The sequence below is a fragment of the Chlamydomonas reinhardtii genome, chromosome 17, assembly GCF_000002595.2.
Source record: "Chlamydomonas reinhardtii strain CC-503 cw92 mt+ chromosome 17, whole genome shotgun sequence".
Lineage (NCBI taxonomy): Eukaryota > Viridiplantae > Chlorophyta > Chlorophyceae > Chlamydomonadales > Chlamydomonadaceae > Chlamydomonas > Chlamydomonas reinhardtii.
This window is the reverse complement of record NC_057020.1, coordinates 6113610-6133344: the sequence shown is the minus strand read 5'-3', so window position 1 is coordinate 6133344 and position 19735 is coordinate 6113610. Positions and strand designations below refer to the sequence as shown.

At 62.5% G+C, this 19735-nt stretch overlaps 2 protein-coding genes across 2 annotated transcripts; both read left to right on the top strand.

Annotated features, from left to right (window-relative positions):
- The first annotated feature begins 1629 nt into the window (after nucleotides 1-1629).
- On the top strand, nucleotides 1630-10835 carry CHLRE_17g741500v5 (uncharacterized protein). The gene is made up of 14 exons (XM_043072656.1): nucleotides 1630-2039; nucleotides 2147-2567; nucleotides 2770-3216; nucleotides 3423-3735; nucleotides 3912-4280; nucleotides 4438-5448; nucleotides 5649-6658; nucleotides 6898-7029; nucleotides 7198-7281; nucleotides 7599-7988; nucleotides 8111-8159; nucleotides 8272-8573; nucleotides 8708-9101; nucleotides 9206-10835. The coding sequence occupies exons 2-14, from the start codon at nucleotides 2388-2390 to the stop codon at nucleotides 9430-9432; spliced, it is 4908 nt and encodes a 1635-aa protein (XP_042915115.1). The 5' UTR covers nucleotides 1630-2039; nucleotides 2147-2387; the 3' UTR covers nucleotides 9433-10835.
- A 74-nt stretch (nucleotides 10836-10909) lies between these two features.
- Nucleotides 10910-19453, top strand: CHLRE_17g741450v5 (uncharacterized protein). Its single transcript, XM_043072655.1, has 17 exons — nucleotides 10910-11313; nucleotides 11394-11438; nucleotides 11653-11725; nucleotides 12091-12141; nucleotides 13237-13311; nucleotides 13608-13658; nucleotides 13969-14085; nucleotides 14446-14511; nucleotides 15379-15471; nucleotides 15635-15763; nucleotides 15986-16168; nucleotides 16501-16650; nucleotides 17004-17111; nucleotides 17498-17740; nucleotides 17888-18004; nucleotides 18331-18410; nucleotides 18642-19453. Exons 1-17 carry the CDS (start codon nucleotides 11291-11293, stop codon nucleotides 18781-18783), a joined length of 1746 nt encoding a protein of 581 aa, XP_042915114.1. The 5' UTR covers nucleotides 10910-11290; the 3' UTR covers nucleotides 18784-19453.
- Nucleotides 19454-19735: the final 282 nt, after the last annotated feature.

Genomic DNA, 19735 nt, shown 5'->3' with positions numbered 1-19735 from the left:
ACCCTCATCTCGTGCAGATAGCCGAAGTCGGTTTGTACAGGCACGGCCCGCCATGCGTCCAGCCACGTCCCGCTGCCAAACAAAAGCACAGCCAGCAATCAACCAAACAGCAGGAAATCCCCTAGCCACAACACTCCTCGTTGCTGCGGCCTACCACACACTGTGTTGTGCTATGCTTGCCAGCAACTACCGCTAACAATACATCGGCCAGGGGGGGGTTACGAACAATAGTTCCAGACCCCACCCCGCAAAACCTACCCCCCCTGACCGACGACCGACCGTGCCGTACAGTGCCGTACATCCCCTAAATCCCCTCTGCTTTCTTCCAGAATGGTGCCAAACGACTGCTTACAGCGAGCTCTATTAACATGTAAACACGGAAAGTTCGTCGGGCGCGTCTTGACCACAGCCATGTTGTCAACATGTTGTGAACATCTTGCGGCCGTTCAGTTGCACCCGTGCAAAGCACGCTTACGAGACTGACCTACGCATGGGACATACACATGCGTGTTCCTCCGGCGCGCAAGCACCGGTCCGCGACTTGTGGCACGTTCTGGTCAGGCGAGACGTATCGCACCCCAACATCCCAACCCAACATGTGTTGACGGGCGGTAGCCCTTCGTCTTCTGGTAGGCTCCTGACGTTCCCCAGCCGTTAAAAGCATCCATTACATGCTTTGGGCAACGGTCTGGGCTTGCCCGGCTGTCTTATGAGGCCCAGACGAAAGTTTCCGGCACACCGTGACGAAACCTTTGGGACCCCACCCTGAACTTTGGGGGCCCATATCTCCGCAATTACTACCATGATCAAAATTCGGAAAGCGGATTCTGAACGCTCTCGTCAAGCTCTTTCAATTTGAAGGGTGGGGTGTGTCTGCGGCATTCTTACCCCCCCTGCATCGGCAAGTCACAACCTGCGCGCCGGCGCCGCTTCTCGGGCGGCGCCGCGCTCTCTTCCTCCACGTGGCCTTGCTTGCCGCTGGGCGTGCGATGGGACAATGGTAAGGCAGGTTGGTAAAGTCCCGTAGGGTGCAGCTGATTCCCAGAACCCAACAGATGGCACACAATTGGCAGCGGCAGGGCAGGAGTTCGCGGCTGGTCGAACGCCGAAGTTACTGTACTGACGAGTTGCTGGCTGGCTGGAAGTTTGCTGACGCGCAGCTTGCCGCTGGGCATGTGTTCGTGGGCTTCGTGGGATACACGGTGGTTCACGGTGGTCCAGGCCCTTGTCACCCCGGCCGCGTGCCTGTCCGACTGCCCCCTGCACCTGATGCATGCCCTGTAAGAGGGCTGGGTGAGTTATTGAGTTGCTGGACGGCGACGTAGCGCGCTGTGGCTGACACGGGAGCAGGGGAGTAGACGGCCTGGCGGCCTGGTCCAGTGCAGACGGGCGGTGCCCTACATGGGAGGGACTCCTACGCCTGTTTGTAAAGGTAAGTGCCTAGGAACAGGATTCGGGGTAGTGCATCACGGCAATGGTGTCGGAAGGGGCAGCCCTTGACGTTCACGGTTCAGGGCTCCTTGTGTCACAGTTCTGACAGGCCGCAGCGTCAGGCGTGCAGCAGCCCAAGACGAGCCGGGGAGGGAACCCTGGCCAAAACTTCACAGAAAGCACAGGGCAAATGCAAATGTGCTTTGGCAACCCAAGGCAAAGCGCAGGCAACGGCATTGTTGGGCGGTTGGGCCACCGGCGCGCCGGATTGCAAACCGGATCCAAAAGGCAGCCTGCGTTGCCGCTCTCTTTGCCCGTTTCATAGCCAGTGGTTCCTTTACGACCTCAAGGCGTGTTACAAACGTAAGCTTTATAATCTTCTCTGCCGTCTGAAACTGGCCTTCCTTGCTTGCGTTCGACAGCTTGCTTGCACCTGTGCTTGCACCCGACAACGCCAGGATTGCAATTGGCATGTAAAATTGGAGCATCCATCTCATATTGTACCGTCATACGCTGTGCACTGCGCAGTAAAGGGTATCCCCCCTGAGCTGTGGGCTCGCGTCGCTTTGAGCGTTGCGAGCTAAGATCATGGCGACAGAAGCTGTTCGGTGGGTGAACGAGGCTGCTAAATTATTTTGAAGTATCAGGGTTGGGAGTGCATGCTTCTTGGGCAATTTGACCAAACATTCCCCCTGACATGGCCCTTGCTCCGCAGAGTCAACCTGCGTGTTGGGCCAAGCGATGGACCGGCTCTATGGAGTCAACCAACAGACAAGCAACTGGTTAGGGTCAACAACGTCGAGGCCAACCGCCGCGCATCGTGGGGCGGGACCGCCGTGCCCTGTGCCGTGCCCGACACGGCGAAGGCCCCCGCGTTCCATGCGGTTCATGGCGCCGCCACCACAAATCTTGAACTGTACACTGCAGCTGGCGTTAAGCACCTAGTACAGCGGTTCATGCAGCAGCGCGAAAGCGCCGTGCTCCTCACGTTCGGCCACAGCGGATCCGGCAAAACCTTCACCATGATGGGCGGCCCCGGCGACGGCAACGGCGAGGGCATGGTGGCGCTCGCCATCCGCGATCTATTCCCTGCCGCCGCCGCTGAAGGCGCTCGCCTGGAACTCCAGGCCATGGAGGTGCGCGCTATTGCATGGGGCCCGCCATAAGAGAGCTTCCCCTGGCGAGCAGTCTATGAGTCCGTGTCCGTGTTGGTGTGGGTTACATCCGCGCCGTATCACAGTCCTTGGCATCCATACTCAGCATCGCTCAATCAAACACCACCTCACACGTGTGCCTTCATGCCTTTGCCCTTCCACTTCTCGCGCGATCGCCGCACAGGTGTACCAGGACGCGGTGATTGATTGCCTGACCGGCCTGGCCAGCCCCGCCAAGGGCCCCCCGGCCAGGAAGCTGCTAGAGCTGCGCGCCGTGCTACAGCCGCCGGCTGGCAGCAGCACCAGCACCAGCACCAGCGGCGGCAGCAGCAACAGCAGCGGTGGTGGCGGCAGCGAGGAGTTCCGGCCCTCAGGTGTAACCAGCAAGGTTCTCCTGCCGGAGCCCAAGCTCTGTGCCACCACCTTGGCGGCCGCTTGCGGCGCGGCTGCTGCAAGCTCTTGTGAGGAGCAGGTGCCGGCGGAGGAGGGGGAGAAGGAGGAGGCAGGGCTGCTTATGGCACGGCATGTGCAGGATGCCATCAGCCTGACACGTGCCGTCCAGGCCCAGCGCCAGACTGGGGCCACCGCGCACAACCTTACCTCCAGCCGCTCCCACCTCATTTTTCGCTTTGTGAGTTGTGCCGGCCCCGGTGGTCGGACTGCGTGTCAGCCTTTTCCTTTGCTGTGCAGGCGCTCGCGTTGTGCACTACGGGTCAGCTGGGCCGCAGGCATGGCTTGCAACGGTTCGAGTCTCACTCATCCATGTGCGCCATGTACGGTATCGACACCCTCTCCACGTGCCTTCCTCATGCCTGTGCTCCGTTGTTGCACACACAGATTGTGACCGCCGTGCGCTCCGTGGCCTACCTCGACATCTGCGACCTGGCCGGCATGGAGTCACTCAAGCAGCCCGCGGCCGCCGCCACCACAGGTGTTACAGGCGCCGAAGGCGCCGCCACAACGCCGCGCCGCTCGCAACGGCTGTCGCTTCCTGGCGCCAGCCCTGGCGGCGGCGGCTTTGGAGGCAGTGGCAGCGCCCGCGGCGGCAGCGGCAGCGCCGCTAAGCCGTCGCTGGCAGGCGAGTGCTGCAGCATCCAACAGGACCTGGCGGCGCTGAAGCGGGTGGTGGGCAGCAAGGCCGAGGGCGCCGGTGAGTCCCCGGAGGATGCAGGTGAAGCGAGGTGACTGGAGGGCGGGTGCACGACGGCTTCAGTCATGTTGTGCTGTGGGCAAGCTGTCTTCCCCAACACACACGCATGCCGTACGCGGAATTGCCAAGCGCTCCTCTCCTAACCTCTCCTTGCTTCCCTCCCCTACATCTCGCAGCACACATCCCGTACCGTGACAGCACGCTGACCAAGCTGCTGCAGCCATCGCTGTCCGGCGGCTCGCGCGTGCTGCTGATCGCTACTGTCAAGCCGTCGCAGGACGGCCCCACCCGGGCCACCCTGGACTTTGCCGCCGACTGCGCCAAGTTGCAGCCACAGCCCGTCAGGCGGCTGCTGCCCCCGCCGGTGCCCGTGGAGCCCGTGGTGGCTGTAGCCGAGGCGGCGTACCTGGCGGCTGTAGCCGAGGCGGCGGCTGTAGCCGCGGCGTCTGCTGCAGACACGACCGGGGCTGCCGGCACGCCCACGCGGCCTTTGCGGCAACCCAAACGGCCTCACACGCCAGGATCCCTTTGGCGGCCTCCGCTGAGTGAGTGCAGACCAAACTGGGCACGATATCACGGCATTGTCATGGAGTCGGGTGGAAGGTGCGCAGCACAACTCATTCTGTAGGCTCGCTCGGCCTTCACGGCACTCATGCCATCCGTTCTCAAAGCGCGGCTCGCATGTGTTTACAACCCGCGCAGGCATTCACCGCTCCGCGGCGCCCCCGGTAACGGCAGGCAAGCCGCCGCGTGCGCCCAGCGGCAGCTCGACGGCAGCGGGTGTGCGGCCGCAGCCCAGCGGCACGGCTGCCGGTGGCTGGCCGCCGCCGTCGCCGTCCCTCATGGATGTGCGGCATGCCAGCCCGCTGACGCTTAGCAGGCGCGGTGACGAGCGATGGGCGGAGGTGGAGAAGGGCAAGCGGTGCCGCCTGTCGGCATGCGCGGAGGTTAGGACTCTTGGCGCTGGGCCACAGGGCGGCATTTTGCAGGGCGAGGAGGAGGCTGAGGAGGTGGAAGTGAAGGACCTGGCGGCAGCTGGACAAGGAGATGGCGACGGCGGCCGGCACCGCCGCAGCAGTCGGGGCAGTGGCTGGCTAGACCTGCTGCACCACCAGGCGGCCACGTCAGCGGCAGCGGCTACGGTGTTGATGGCCACTTCAGCCACCTCACCGGTCATGCTGGACGGCACGGTGGCGGTAGAGCCGATGGAGGTGGAGGGGGCGGGCGCCGCAGAGCCACGGCAGCCCAGCGAAGCCACCTCCACGGGCGCCGGCAGCAGTCCTGCTGCCTGCGGCTCGCCCCGCTCCCCTCCGCTTCAGGACGCTGTCAGCGGCGGGACCGGCCTGCTGCTGCCGCCAAGTGCGACCGCCGCGGCAGCGGTCCTCAACATGCATGTGGAGGTGGATAGCGTTAGCAGTGGCAGCCAGCAACAGGACCTGGAGTTCCTCGGCCATGAGAACGGCTGCCAGCGGCAGCAGCTTGAGGCGATGACGCGCGAGTGCATGCAGCTGCAGGCGCGGCTAGGGCGGGTGGAGCAGCACTGTCAGAAGCTGCAGGAGCAGGCGGAGGCGAGCAAAGCCGCGGCCGCTGCAAAGATAGCGGTTCTCCAGCAGCAGCTCAAGGACACCCAGGAGCAGGCCGTGGCGAGCAAAGCCGCAGCAGCTGAGGCTGCAGTCGCGGCGCTGCATCAGCAACTCGCAAGTGACAATGCGCGTGAGTCTGCTTAAGCCGTTAGCGTCATTCGTCGTATCGCTCGTGCAAGCTGTACGCAGCGCCACCCCGTGCTCAGGATCACACAATTCTTAGGAACAGCACGTGCACATTTGTGACTCTGGCTCCGCACGTGGTTTGCTGGTACTCGCACGCCGGTCGGCTCGCGTGACGTTGTTGCTCCTGTATGCGTGTGCACACAGGCGCGCGGGACATCGCCCAGGCCCAGCTGGCGGCCGCCCGCGAGGAGGCGGCGCGGGCGGCCCTAGCAGCCCAGGACCACCATACCACGGCCAAGCGTGCCCAAGCAGAGGCGGAGCAGCTGCAGGCAACCATCACCGGGCTGCGGCAGGAGCTGGTGGAGGCGGCTGTGAAAGCGGAGGCTGTCAGCTCAGCGGCCGCTGTTACCCGGCAGCAGGCAGAGGCGCTGCAAGATCAGCTGCGGCAGCAGGCGGCGCTGCTGACGGTGCGTGACACGGAGCTGGCGGCGGCTCAGGCCCAGGTCGGGGTGCTGCAGCAGCGGCTGGAGGCCCTGGCCCCGGACGCCATGCACAAGGCTGAAGATGCGGCAGCAGCGCGTGTGGCCGCAGTGCAGCGCAAGGCCGAGGAGGAGCGGCAGCGGCTGCAGGGGCAGTGGGAGGCGGACCTGACCAAGGAGCGGCAGGCGACCGCAGAGGCGCAGCAGCGCCTGGAGGACTCTGAGGTGGCGGCGGCCGGGCTGCAGGCCAAGTGGCAGGCCCAGGCCAAGCAGCTGGAGGACCTCGAGGAGGAGCGTGACCAGCTGCACTCTCGGGCAGAGGCGGTGGTGGCTCAGCTGGAGGCACTGCGTGAGGCAGCGGCGGAGGCTGCGGAGGCGGCTGAGTCCCAGAAGGCTGCGTTGGCTGACAAGCTGTTCGCGGCGGAGGCGGAGGCCGCTGCGCTACAGCAACAGCTGCTAGCGGTGGCGCAGGAGCGCGACCAGCTGCAGGCGCGCCTGGACTTGGCTAAGCACGAGTTTGCAGCTTCCCAGCCCCAGCGGGCGGCGGCAGAGCACGACCGCGATGCCCTGGCTGGACAGCTGCGGGACTCTGAGGCAAAGGCCGCAGAGATGGCAGCGGCGCTGGAAGCCCGTGCGGCAGCTGCCGAGGATCAGGTCGCACAGCTGGAGCAGGCCAAGGAGGAGTTGCGCACGCAGTGGGCCGGGGAGAAAGAGCGGCTGCTGAACAACCTGCAGGTGGCTAGGGTGGTGCCTGCCCGGAACTTCACTTCTTGTGTTGCTTCGTCTGGGGGAGAGGGCGCCAAGGGGTCACGAGGGTGTTGCCTTGTCGAGTCATGGGCAGGATTGGGCAGGGTTGGGCAGGAACGTGCCCCAGAATTTGAGACCCAACGCGGCCAACCAACCATCAACCAACGCCTGGAACTCTTGCCATTATGACGAGCTTAACTTGTCCGGTTGCGCCTCCTGCATCGCAGGCAGCTGCTGCCTCTGACATGCAAATGCAGCTGAAGTTGAAGAGGCTGGAGCGTGAGAAGAACGACCTGGCAAGACAGGTTGCTACGCGCACTGAGCAGCTTGAGGAACAGGAGCAGATGATGCTCGCCCAGGTGTGTGCACAAGCAGGTCTGCAGCCAGTGCAGGGCGGGCGGCCTGTTGTTTGGTGATATAGGCGCGACGCGTACCGGACTGCGAGATTTGAATGCGATGTGTAAGAGCGCACAGTGGCAAGGGAAGCACTGAGTGCGTGTATGCATTACGTGCGTGCGCGCTCACAGCGGCTGGCAGGTACGGCCGGCGGTGCGGCGGGCGGCCACGAGCTGCTGACCCTGCAGGCGCAGGTGGCAGACCTGAAGAAGCAGGTGCGCGAAAGCTATAGTAGGGAGGAAGCTGCCTGCAATGCATGCCTCACTTACGTAAACTGCTGGCTCCCGCATACAATAATCTTTACCGCATGGGACTTGCACCTGCGCACGAATCCTAGAAGTTTTCCCCGAGCTTCCCCGCCGGGTTGGTCTAGTAGTTTTATTGGAGCCCCTGGAAGTTTTCCCGTCCTGTCAGGATTAATTTTATTTTGACGTTATTGAATATAATAAAGAAAATACTTCGCGTCAGTACGGTATGTTCTGGACTGTTCCAACTGCGCACTGGAATGCACCACTGCATAATGCAACCGCAGTTGACTGCCGCCACCGACGCCGCGGCTGAGGCTGCTGAACGGCACGCAGCTAGCCTGGCCGCGCTGCAGAAGCAGCTGGCGGAGGCGAAGCACGCGGAGAAGGAGGCGCAAGAAGCTAAGGATGAGCTGGCAGCTCGAAGGCGGCAGCTCGAGGAGCAGGCGGCCCAGCCTACGCAGCAGCAGGCGGCGCTAGCGGCGCAGCTGGAGGAGGCGGAGCGTGCGGTGCAGCAGGAGCGCGCTGCTGCTGTGGAGGCAGCGAAGGCTGCTGAAGCGAAGGCACGGCAGAAGCTGGAAGACCTGCAGAAGCAGCTCAAGCAGCAGGAGAAGCAGCTCAAGCAGCAGAAGAACATGCTCGAGGAGCACGAGAAGCACAAGCAGGAGCTTTCAAAGGTGCAGGCCATGGCACACGCGGACAAGGACGTAGGGATTTCGGGGTTGCAATGTTGCCTAGCTTGATGTGACCATGAGAGTATGGCTGCGAGCCGTGAAATTAATGGCACTGATGTGTGCAGGCGCTGGAGGTCGCAACGCAGGAGCGTGACGCCTTGCGGTTGCTGCGAGGTACGCTTATAGTTTCCAAAGGTCACATCTGCTGAGAGCTGCCACGTCCTTGATCTGAGCAGCTGGGTCTAGGCATCGAATACCTCAACCACATTGTCATACTGCTTCACAGACGAGGCAATGCGCGCATGGTCGGGCGCCTGTTCAATCGTGGGTGGCCAGCAGGCTCCGCTCACATTGCAACCTCAGGAGCTGCTGCCACAGCAGCACCCAGCCGAGGCACGCGGTGCCTTTGGGGGGCAGCAGCCTTCGCGGCGCAAAACCATGGCGGCTCCAGCTGCGGTTCCGCAGCTGACGCTGCTGCCACATGTGCCGGACGAGAATGAGGTACCACGCCGCCAGTCGGCACGGCGCAAGACAATGTTGCCGGCCGCAGCGGAACAGAAGCGGCACGCGCTCGCGGACGTTCGACAGGTGCGTTAAACCAGCTTACCATGCGACACAACAGAGCGCACATGCGTGGCATGCATACCGAATCTTAACCTGTTTGCTTGTCTGGCCATTGGCCCGAACACGCAACCAACCTTCCCGCCCGTGGTTGCGTGCAGCCTCCGCCTGCCGTGCCCGTGGCCTTGGCGGCTGGCACCACCCGGCGGGCCCTCCTGTCCACCACCGGGGTGGCCGTGGCAGCTGCCCCGGCACCGTTCCTGAAACCGGCGGTCAAGCCGGCGCTACTGCCGGTACCGCCGGCTGCCGGTGGCAGTGCTGATGCAGCCAGGGCGGCTGGCGGGCACGGGGGCCGCCGCGCCACGCTGCTGGGCCACGAGCAGCTGTCGGGGGAGGCGGCACAGCGGCAGCCGCTTGAGGAGCCGCAGCAGGAGGAGGAGGCGTTCGAGGTGGTGGACTCGGATGAGGAGGATGAGGATGAGGAGGCGGACAGAAGCTACGAGCCCCGCTCCGACAGCGGCAGGCAGCGGAAGAAGCAGCGCGTCAACACTGGAGGTGGGCAGGACGAAACTTTGCCAGAACGTACGTGTCCTTGCTATTGCTTTGTAGTTGAGCACCTAAGGCAGTGCTCGTTACGGCACGTCTCCTGCGGTGTGCAGGAGCTCGCAAGCGCCCGGAGCTCCAACCCTTCCCCGAGGGCAGCTACGAGATCGTTCAAGATGGGCCACTCAAGTGGAAGGTGTGCCGCACGTGCAAGGGAAGTTACAACGTGAAGGCCCTGCGTCACAGGTGTGACCCTCCGTCCACTGGCGCGCTGCCAAGGGAGCCCACAGCGATGCAGGTGTGGCTGGCAGAGATGAGGGTTAACGAGCCCACCCTGCGGTAAGAGGCAGCCGTGGAGGCCGAGCAGCAGGGGGCAGGCGCAGAGCTGTTGCGACGAACTTCGTAATGCCACAAAGCCGCCAGGGGCGGACATGTAGCAAGTTGCGGCTGCGGCTCAGGTTGCCGTCCCTGGGAGTGCCTAGGTAGGAGTTGCTGCCCTTGTGGACAGCAGATGGGTGTTGCCTCTGAACTTTACACGCGGGGCAAGCGTGCAGATGGCTGGGAGTAGAAGCAATGTCGCCATAGGGTAGCGGCGGTAGCGGCGACCAGCCAAGCGGCTGGACCAGCAGGTACCGTACACGCTGGCGGATGATGCACGCGTAGCTGTGCTGGGTGTGTATGCGCTGTCAAGTCGATGCAGCTGTGACACTTCTAATGACATGGGGCTTGGTGTTGTGGCCGTGCACATGTGTGACCAGAGGTATTCACATATATGGTTGCAGCATGCGAGCTCGGGTAGGAACAGGCGGCCCCTGGGTAGGTACAGCTGGTGGCCGAACTGGGCGCACCCAAAAGGACTAGACCGCAGCAGAGTGCATTGAGGCGTGTATCCATGAGACTCAGTGCAGTACCTTGTACTTTAGCTTAGTTTGGTAGTTGCTGCACGGCATGTTGCGAGGTGTTTGAGGAAAAACATTGGAACTCAAGAATCGGAAATCGTTGTTGTGAGGCGTTGCAGAATGTACAGTTTGGTCGAAGAACCCTTGGTGCGGCACGCGGCATGCCGGGGACAGGCAGTGTGCACGGAAAGAGTGCTGTATGTTGATCTGGGAGCTTCACTGCGCTAAGCCAATCGAGTTATCAAGCAGGTTTAAATTGTGGTGTGAGAGCCTCCTCACCCGGTTAGCGCACGTGCTTGAGTGCTGTGCCGCAGTAGGGTGCCATGGTGTGCGGGCGACAGCGCTGAGCTTCTGGGGCGTTGCTGCCCACCTGGCCTTGGCACAAATGTGCCAGGTGTGGAATAGCTCGGTACGTTGTCATGCGGTCATTTGTTTGCCGCATGCGATACTCTGGTGATTGAAGTGTGCACACGCAGCCGATGGCACACCGTACGGTGCTCGTAGTGTGACGCACATATGGCACCCATGTGTCAGATGGGTGGCATTGCTAGAGTAGGGATCGTGCTGACGGTAAGCAAGGGTTTAAAAATGACATGTTAACCCAGTTCCTTTTACAATTGTGATTTTGCGGCGTGACACCAACTAGCGGACTCGCGGCTTGCGGAGAAGGCGGCTGGGTTGCGGAGAAGGTGGCCGGCTGTAGAGCGGGAAGCCCCAGTGCTGGCAGTTGTGGCTAGGCAGTTTCTCGTTGTCACTGTTGTGTGTTTACATAAGCTGGATGTCCCATTGCGTTTTGTGTAGAAGCCACAGATGCGTCCCCTTGCATGGCTGGTCGACACAAGTCACGGCTGTGTTCGGTGCCAGGATGGCCCCCACGCACCCGCTGCCAACCCAGACAAGCGTTCCGAGGGAAAGCCAGTACCCTAGAAGCAGCTACCATATCCATTGGTTGGAACTCTTGAAACACAAAGGATGCAGTGAAGGGCAACTGCAAAAGTACACCAACCTGGCGCCGTGCCAGGAGCTTTCTAGAAGAGGAGTGGCCTGTCCCACGGTTCCGCTTCGGCTCTTCAAGCTTGTATGGTGCAGAGGCCGATACATCTGAAGATTGCACCTTCGGAAGATAGCTCAAGTCCGCTGTGGTCACTGTGCACGAGTTCGCTTGCATGGACCTCGGTCTGCAATTTTTCTCTAGACGCTCGTCTGCACTTGGGTGCGAGCCTTTCCCGTGCAGTTTAGCGCAGACATTTAGCTCGCTTATTTAGGAGCCGTGCATTCGGCTTTTCCCGAACGCTATCGACAATGTCGAGCACTATCCTTGGCCGGTGAGTGGTCTGTCCCCCATTACCATCATACGTCAATTACCAATCTGTAGTCACCAAACGAGCAAATGCACGGCTCGCAGGGTGACCGGCAAGACCGCTGCCAAGGGCGGCGTGAGCCGGAGCAGGTGAGGCAGCGCTTGGATAGAATTCGAGCTGGGATCTAGTATATCAAGCACAATTGAGCAGCTAGAATAGGTTTGTTTGGGAACAGGGTGTGCAAGCTGGTAACGTCCGCCCGAGCATCGTCTCGCGGTCGCGAGAGAGTTCGGCTGGACCTCAGGGCTGTTGCGACGCCACCCTTGTGCCCCATGTGGCTCCCCATGTTGAAATGAAATTCAGGCGCAGCGTGGTTGTTCGCGCTGCCAAGGAGCTGCACTTCAACAAGGACATGCAAGCGCTGAAGCGTATGCAGGTCGGCGACTCGCACAGCGGCGGGAGCGGATGGGGGCCTAAGCTGGGTAGCTAGCTAGGGCCTGGTTGCGGGACTGGGGAGTACTAAGCGCCGTGCGGTGTGTCGGGTGGCGGGAGCGGGTTCGTGTCAGCGCGGTGGCTGCAGATATTTCGCTTTGCACAGCAGCCATTGAGGCCGGGGCAGCTTTAGGGTTCAGCTCTCCAGCCCTGTGCCTTTCAGTGCTATGTACTCAGCAGACTGCCGGTATCGTGGAGCAAGCACGACATTGGCCACTGCGTCATCGTTTGCGCCTTGCATAGTAGCACCGCACCACCTCCTCACCCGCCATCCGCCAACAATCTCCACCTCTCTGCCTCTGCTGACAGGCGGGTGTGGACAAGTTGGCGACTGTGGTTGGCGTCACCATCGGCCCCAAGGTACACATGTGTGTGTGTGTGTGTGTGTGTGTGTGTGTGTGTGTGTGTGTGTGTGTGTGTGTGTGTGTTATGGAAAGCACGAATGGGTGGCTGTGTGAGTGTATGAGCGCGTGACATGAGGAGTGTGGTTGGGGGGAATGGGACGGCGGCGCTGCTGCGCAGTCCTGGCGGCGGCTGCCCATGCCGACCGCCCGGCGAGGAGGCAAGTCCCGATAGGCGGTTAGAGCAGGCGTCCGCATGGGCAGGCGTCTGCGTGGGCCGGTAACCGCAGCACCCGCAGCTCTGGCGGCAGTAGTAGCAGCTCTGGCGGCAGTAGTAGCAACAACAGCAGCAGCAGCAGCAGCAGCAGCAGCAGCAGCAGCAGCGGCGGCAACATCCGCGGCATCTGCAGTCGGGCAGGCGGAGCGCTGCCGGCGTGCTGACAGTGCCGTTGCCCTGGCGCGAGCCGGGATGCGGTGCAGTCTGCCCACAGGAGGCCTCGTGGATGGCAGTGGCGAGCCAGGGGGGCGCAGGTGTGGTAGCTGTAGCAGCTGTAGCAGCTGCTGCTGCCGCTGCGGAGGGCGCTGGATAGAGTAGTACAAGGCTCAGCAGCGAAGCTGGCGGGGGGGCCGGGGGCGGCGGGCTGGCACCGGCGCGGAAGCGTACGGCGGCGCGGGGCGCACCGTGGGGGCCTACGACGGCTTCCCAAGAATCCCAACCAAAGGAGCCGGGGAGGGGATGCGGGGGTGACACCGTCACGAGACAGCGGAAGCGGAGAATCACTGACCGCAGCGCGGAGCGCGTATGAGTGGGAGGACCGACCCGACTGGACCCGACCCGACCCGACTCCACCACCACTGGACCCGACCCGACCCGACTCCACCACCACTGGACCCGACCCGACCCGACTCCACCACCACTGGACCCGACCCGACCCGACTCCACCACCACTGGACCCCTACAGGTCACAGTCCCCGTCGCCGCTTGGTCCACACAGTCCTCAGCCTCCCCGCCTTCCTCGGCTCAACAGCCCCAGCAACCGCAGCTCTCTTTATCACACACACACGCGCGCACACACACACACACACACACACACACACACACACGCACACACAGGGTCGCAACGTGGTGCTTGAGTCCAAGTTTGGTGCGCCCAAGATCGTGAACGACGGCGTGACCATCGCCCGCGAGGTGCGTGAGGCAGAGCCGGGGGGCCGCGGGGTGGTTGGGGGGCTTGGGGAGCTGGGGGTGGTGGCGGCGGCGGGGCGGGACGGAGAGGCTGCCGCAGGGTAGCTTGCTGCTTGCCGTGTGTCTCTCCTTGCTGGATCCCGCTGCTTGCGTGCACCGCTTGCGCCCCTCTCAGCCCTCGCCTCGCCGCCCGACGGCGTATTATGGACCCGCATTGCCCAGCTCACTTCCCTCACCCATTTCCCTGACTAATCATGAATGGAATCCCGATTGTTCCGATCACCCTAATCACTCCGCAGGTGGAGCTGTCTGACCCTGTGGAGAACATTGGTGCCACCCTGGTCCGCCAGGTAGGTGTGTGGGTGCGAATTTGGGTGTGGGTGGGTGTGGAGTTGCGGGTGTGTGGGTGGGTGCGGGTATGGTTGGGAGGCTGGGAAGGGGTGAGTGTGTGGCGTGGGGTGGGGGGTGTCGGAGGGATAGTAGCGGGTAGATGTAGTGGGTGCTGTGTGGACAGCGTGTGCGTGCGGGATGTTGCAGGGCTGAGAAGTATGGAGGCTGCACGGTGCACGCAAGGCGATGAGACGAGAGCATACTCCCCTCGCCCCACACCCCCTCACCGCCACCCCTTCGCCCGCCGTCCGCTCCTTTTCTTGCCCTCAGGCCGCCGCCCGCACCAACGACACGGCGGGCGACGGCACCACCACCGCCACCGTCCTGTCCGCCGCCTTCATCGCTGAGGGCATGAAGATCGTGTCGGCAGGCACCAACCCCGTGCAGGTGGGGTGGGGAGGAAAGAGGGGCCCGGAAGAGTTGGGGAGGAGGACAGTGGGAGGGATTGAGGAGGAGGGAGGAAGGGGATGGAGGAGGAGGTGCAGGATGGCTGGAATCGCTGTGGGGATGGCGGGTAGAGGGTTGGGGAGAGTTGCCGAGGGTTACGGAAGAAGGAGAAAGGAAACGGGCGCCGTGGAAGGTGGCGAGGTAGCGGTCAGGTGGGGTACGCGTTTTCGGGGTATGTGTCTCCCAGGGGGCGACAGCTGGCGACAAAGCAGGCTTGGATGTACTGCCGCCGTCAGCCATCTCCACCGGCCCGCTCTGATGCCACCCGGTCATCTCTCCGCCGCCCTCCTGCCCCCGCAGCTGGTTCGCGGCATGGAGAAGACCGTGCAGGAGCTGGTCAAGGAGCTGCGCAAGATGTCCAGCGTGGTAAGGATCTTGTGTTTGTGCGGTTGATTTGCTGACAGAAGAAGGATAGGAGAGCACATGCGAGGTGGGATGGGGGGCACGGTATTGGGAGGGAGGCGAGCAGGGGAAGTGAGTGCCCACGCGCACTCACACATGCACATGCACGTGCTGGCAGAAGCCGTAGCAGCCGGCAACAGCGAGCCATAGCGACGCACTGGGTGATGATGTCCAATTCATACTGAAAATGTTGAGAAAGGGCTTCGGCCCTGCGTGAAATCAACTAATCAACCCTTAACCCAACACGCACGGACGGGCACAGCACATGTGCACGCGCACGGGAGGCGTGTCTTGAGCAAGCTCGGACTCACACGCACCCAATGGCACATGGGAAACGCATTGAGAGCTGCCCCACTGGTTAATGATGGCAAATTCATACTGAAAATGTTGACAACGGGCCTCGGCCTTCAGTGAAATCAACTTATCAACCCTGAACCCAATGCCCCGGCGGCTTCTGCACACGTGCCCGGTGCTCTTATATCGCACGGCATAATGCACGAATCAGCATGCAGGGCCCACAGCAGGGATTTCACGTAGGGCCCGTAACACGGCCTGGGTGATGATGTTAAATTCATACTGAAAATGTTGATACGGGGCCTCGGCCCTGCGTGAAATCAACTAATCAACCCTTAACCCAGCGCCTCCAACGCCGCGGTAGCGGCTGCACTCCACTGCGGCAGTACGAACCGTGCATGCACTCCCTCCCTCCACCTCCCCACCACCTCTTCTCCTCCCCACCGCCTCTTCTCCTCCCACCTTCTCCCCTCCCTCCAACCGCCTCTCCTCCCCACCTCTCCTCCCCACCTCTCCTCCCTCCTCGCCTGCCCACAGGTCCAGACGGACAAGGACCTCGCCAACGTGGCGTGTGTGTCGGCGGGCGGCAACACAGACATCGGCAGCCTCATCAGCGACGCCATGGCCAAGGTGCGGCGGGTGGTCGCGGGTGGTGGTGGGAGCGTGGTGGTGGGAGCGTGGTGGGAGCGTGGGGCAGTGGGTGCGGGTCTGACTTCCCAACCACCGCATTTTAGCCGTTTCCGCCAACCCATCATTCACACGTTGCGCCCCCTCCCCCGCCGCTCCCCTACAGGTTGGCCGCACGGGTGTGGTGACCATGGAGGAGGGCAAGACGGCTGAGGACCAGCTGGTGTTTGTGGAGGGCATGCAGTTCGAGCGCGGCTATACCTCGCCCTACTTCGTCACTGACCCCGAGCGCATGGTGGGTTGGGTGGGAGTGGGGGGCGTGCGTTGGGCGGGAGCAGATGGAGGGGATGTGGGATGTGGTTGTTTCCATAGCACTGTCGGCATTCCCGGCATTCAGTAGCGGCGAGTCGGTGGCTGCGGCCTGTGGGAGTGCGAACAGATAGGGGCCAAAAAACCATCTCTTTGCTGTGCAAAGTCTATCAACGCCGCTGAGTCGCCACACCCCACACGCTAACAGATCTGCGAGTACGAGAACTGCAAGATCCTGCTTGTGGACAAGAAGATCTCCACCGCTCGTGACATCATCACCATCCTGGAGTCCGCCATCCGCGGCAACTACCCGCTGCTGATCATGGCCGAGGAGGTGGAGCAGGAGGCGCTGGCCACCCTGGTGGTCAACAAGCTGCGCGGCACGCTCAAGGTGCGGAGGAGGCGTCGGGGTGGGGTGGGGCGGGGATGGGACTGAAGGGGTTGGAAGGGGTTTGATGGGTCAGAGTGGAGGGTGGCGGGGCGGGTTGGAGGGGCTGGGCGGGGCGCGGTGTGCGTCTTCGCTTTTGGACCTCCACCTCGCGTACCTCTCCCCAGCGTCTTGCATGCTGCCGTCTCAATCCCCCGAAAACCCGCCTCCTCCCCTACTCCTTCCCCCTCGACATCGTGGGTAACGATTGCTGTTCCCCCGGGATAGCCTGCCGTCTACCATTTTCTCCACTAATCAGGAATGCAACCCCCCCCTCTACGCCCCTCACCCCACAGGTTGTTGCCATCAAGGCCCCCGGTTTCGGCGAGCGGCGCTCCAGCTACCTGGAGGACATTGCCATCCTGACCGGCGGCACCGTGGTGCGCGACGAGATGGGTGTGAGCCTGGAGCAGGCCACGGACGCCGTGCTGGGCACAGCGGCCAAGGTGGGGAGGGAGGGGAGGGGCGGGGAGAGGAGGGAGAGGAAGGGAGAGGAAGGGAAGCTTATGTGCTCGGGTCCAATCAAAAAGTTCCCATCAGTGTCAGGAAGCCCACCCTGTGGAAGAGGGGGAGAAAGTGGCAAAGGAGAGGGAGGGGACGAGGATTAAGGGAGTGGGTGAAGAGCAGCGCGAGAGAGAGTAGAGCGCACGATCCGGGGTTTCAGGAGGTGCCGGGTGTCCTGAGAACAAGTAGGGCGTGTTGGTTGTTCCGCCCGCTCCGCGGCTCCACGCAGCCCTGTTCTCATGGGCTCGGACTGACCACCCCTCGTCCCCTCGTCCCCGCGCACCTGCCCGCACAGATCACTATCACCAAGGAGCGCACCACAGTGGTGGGTGACGGCTCCACCGCCGCCGACGTGGCGGCGCGTGTCAAGCAGATCCGCAACCTGCAGATGCAGACCGACCAGGTGTGTGTGTGTGTGTGTGTGTGTATTGTGTGTGTATGTGTGTGTGTAGGTGTGTGCGGAGGGTAGGGGCTCAGCTAGGGGATCTCGCGGCAATATCGTGTATGGGTATGGGTATGGGTATGGGTGGGGCGGTGAAGCCTGGGGAAGTCATGCAACGGCAGGACGAACAAATGCGCAAGAGGAACACCGCACACGGAATGCGCAGCCAGCGCACCGCGCCGCCACTTGCACACACACGCAATACACACGCGTCGGCACGGTGTCCTCACAATCACCCAAACACACCCACACGCCCACACGCGCGCGCGTGTTCGCTTTTCCTAACATATGCATGGGACTTCACACAATTCGTTCGCATGCATGGCGGCCCACACACGTGCTCACAGGACTACGAGCGCGAGAAGCTGCAGGAGCGCATCGCGCGCCTGTCGGGCGGCGTGGCCATCATCCAGGTGGGCGCGCAGACGGAGACGGAGCTCAAGGAGAAGAAGCTGCGCGTGGAGGACGCGCTGAACGCCACGCGCGCCGCGGTGGAGGAGGGCGTGGTGCCGGGCGGCGGCTGCACGTTGCTGCGCCTCAGTGAGAAGGTGGACGTCATCAAGCGCCGCATGACCGACCCCGAGCAGCAGGTGGGCGTGCGTCTGACAAGGGAGAGATGCAGCAGGGTCTGTGTGCAGACGGATGTTGAGCACGTCTGTGTTGCGAGCTGTCACACATCCTAAATTCCCGGCCCAACCCAGTCCTGAACCCCAACTCACTACCCACATCACCTGCAGATGGGTGCCGACATCATCAAGCGCGCGCTGTGCTACCCCATCAAGCTCATCGCGCAGAACGCCGGCGTCAACGGCAGCGTGGTGATGAACGAGGTGATGAAGAACCTCGACAGGCCGGTGAGTTTGGAACCAGGTTGGAAACTCGGCGTGCTGGGTTGCATTGGAAATTGTAAACCGCATCCATTGGAAAAGCATGGATTTATTAGCCATGTCGTTGCGAGTGGCCATTGTCGCCCATGCATGCGGGGCGGGAGACACTCCTTGCCAACCGCCTCTGAGGTCAGCGGCACGACCGCTGGCATACGTGTGACAAGTTTCGCGCGCCTGTCGCTCTGTCCTGCCCTGCCTGTCGCCGCGGCTATCAACCAATGGCTGGGTGCATACGCCATCCCATCCGCAACCCCGAATCGCTCAATCAACTTCACCCTCATCAACGCGTGCAGCACTACGGTTACAACGCCGCCACGGACAGCTTTGAGAACCTCATGGAGACAGGCATCATCGACCCCTCCAAGGTGGTCCGGTGAGTGGCCGGAACGCCTAGCACGGCATGCAACACGTTCTGGGAAATTTGGGGCTGATGGGTCGACCAACCACACTGTGCACCTTGGTGCCCTGCATGTACTCCCTGTGCCGGGCCCTGGTCGTACCGGTATCCCAACTGTGCCTGGCCATGCTCGCACACCACCACCCCCACACATCGTCACCACCACCACCACCACCCCACCACCGTCATCTCCACCTGCCTTCGCAGCTGCTCCATGGAGAACGCCGTGTCGGTGGCCAAGACCTTCCTGCTGGCGGACGTGGTGGTCACCGAGTTGAAGGAGATCGAGGCGGGAGCTAAGCCCAACCCCGTTGCGCCTGGCGCCGCCGGCTTCGGCGGCGGCCTGTAATGCGGCATTGCGCGGCGTCAGGATAGTGGGTGCTGTGTGAGGGGTGGGTGGGGTTGGGGCAGGGAGGTTTGTTGGATCGGCTGCAGCGGCTAGGCGGCGGTGCTGTAGCAGTGGTTGGAAAGGTGGCAATGGGCAGATTGCGATCGGTTGCAAGCGCCTGTGCGGGATGGCGTGAGGGCTGTGGCGGTGGATGTGGTTGCGGTTACCGTGCTAGGGCTGTAGCACAGTGGAGGCGAAGCCGCGAAGGGGCTAGAGCTAGCTAGAGCTAGAGACGACCGCGAGTCGGAGGAGGGGCCCAAGACCCTCGAGTGTTATCCGGGCGCGGCATGTGCGTGGATTTTTGCCGGTATGACTTGTGAGCGTGTGAGAGAGAGAGTGCAGCAGTGTGGTCGGGGATTCGGCAGCAATGCGGATGGGGGGCGTGGCACGAACAGGAGAATTTCGAGGTGAGAGCCCTGGAGTGTCTTATGGTGCAATGCACATGTGGCACTTTCGCATGGCGGTGACAAGGCACGGCGCGTTGACCTGGCTTGAGTGATGCTCAGAAAGCATGAGAGTTGGGCCCCCGCTATGCTGCGGCGGGTGGGAAGTGACAGGCCTGCGAGAGCCAAGTGTCCTGCAAGGCGCGTGAACGGTAGGACTGATGACTGTGTAATCCTCTGAAAGATTGCTGATCGGCAGACACATTGGTTCTGCGCCGGCATCAGTGTTGAGCGGCTTGAGCCCGAACAAACGAAGGCCCTAGTCCATCCCCAAATGAATGTTGGGGTCTTGGAATACGCTGCACACTACGGGACTACGCCAACCTGCCCCCTGCCCGGTACCGCACCCATACCAGGGCTTGCATCTTCGGGGAGCGGCAAGAAGCGGGCCCCAATGTGGTCTCTCTGGCGAGAAAGATTGGGCGATTCCGGGGGTGCATTCTCGCCGCGTGCGGCTGCATACGGTCCCC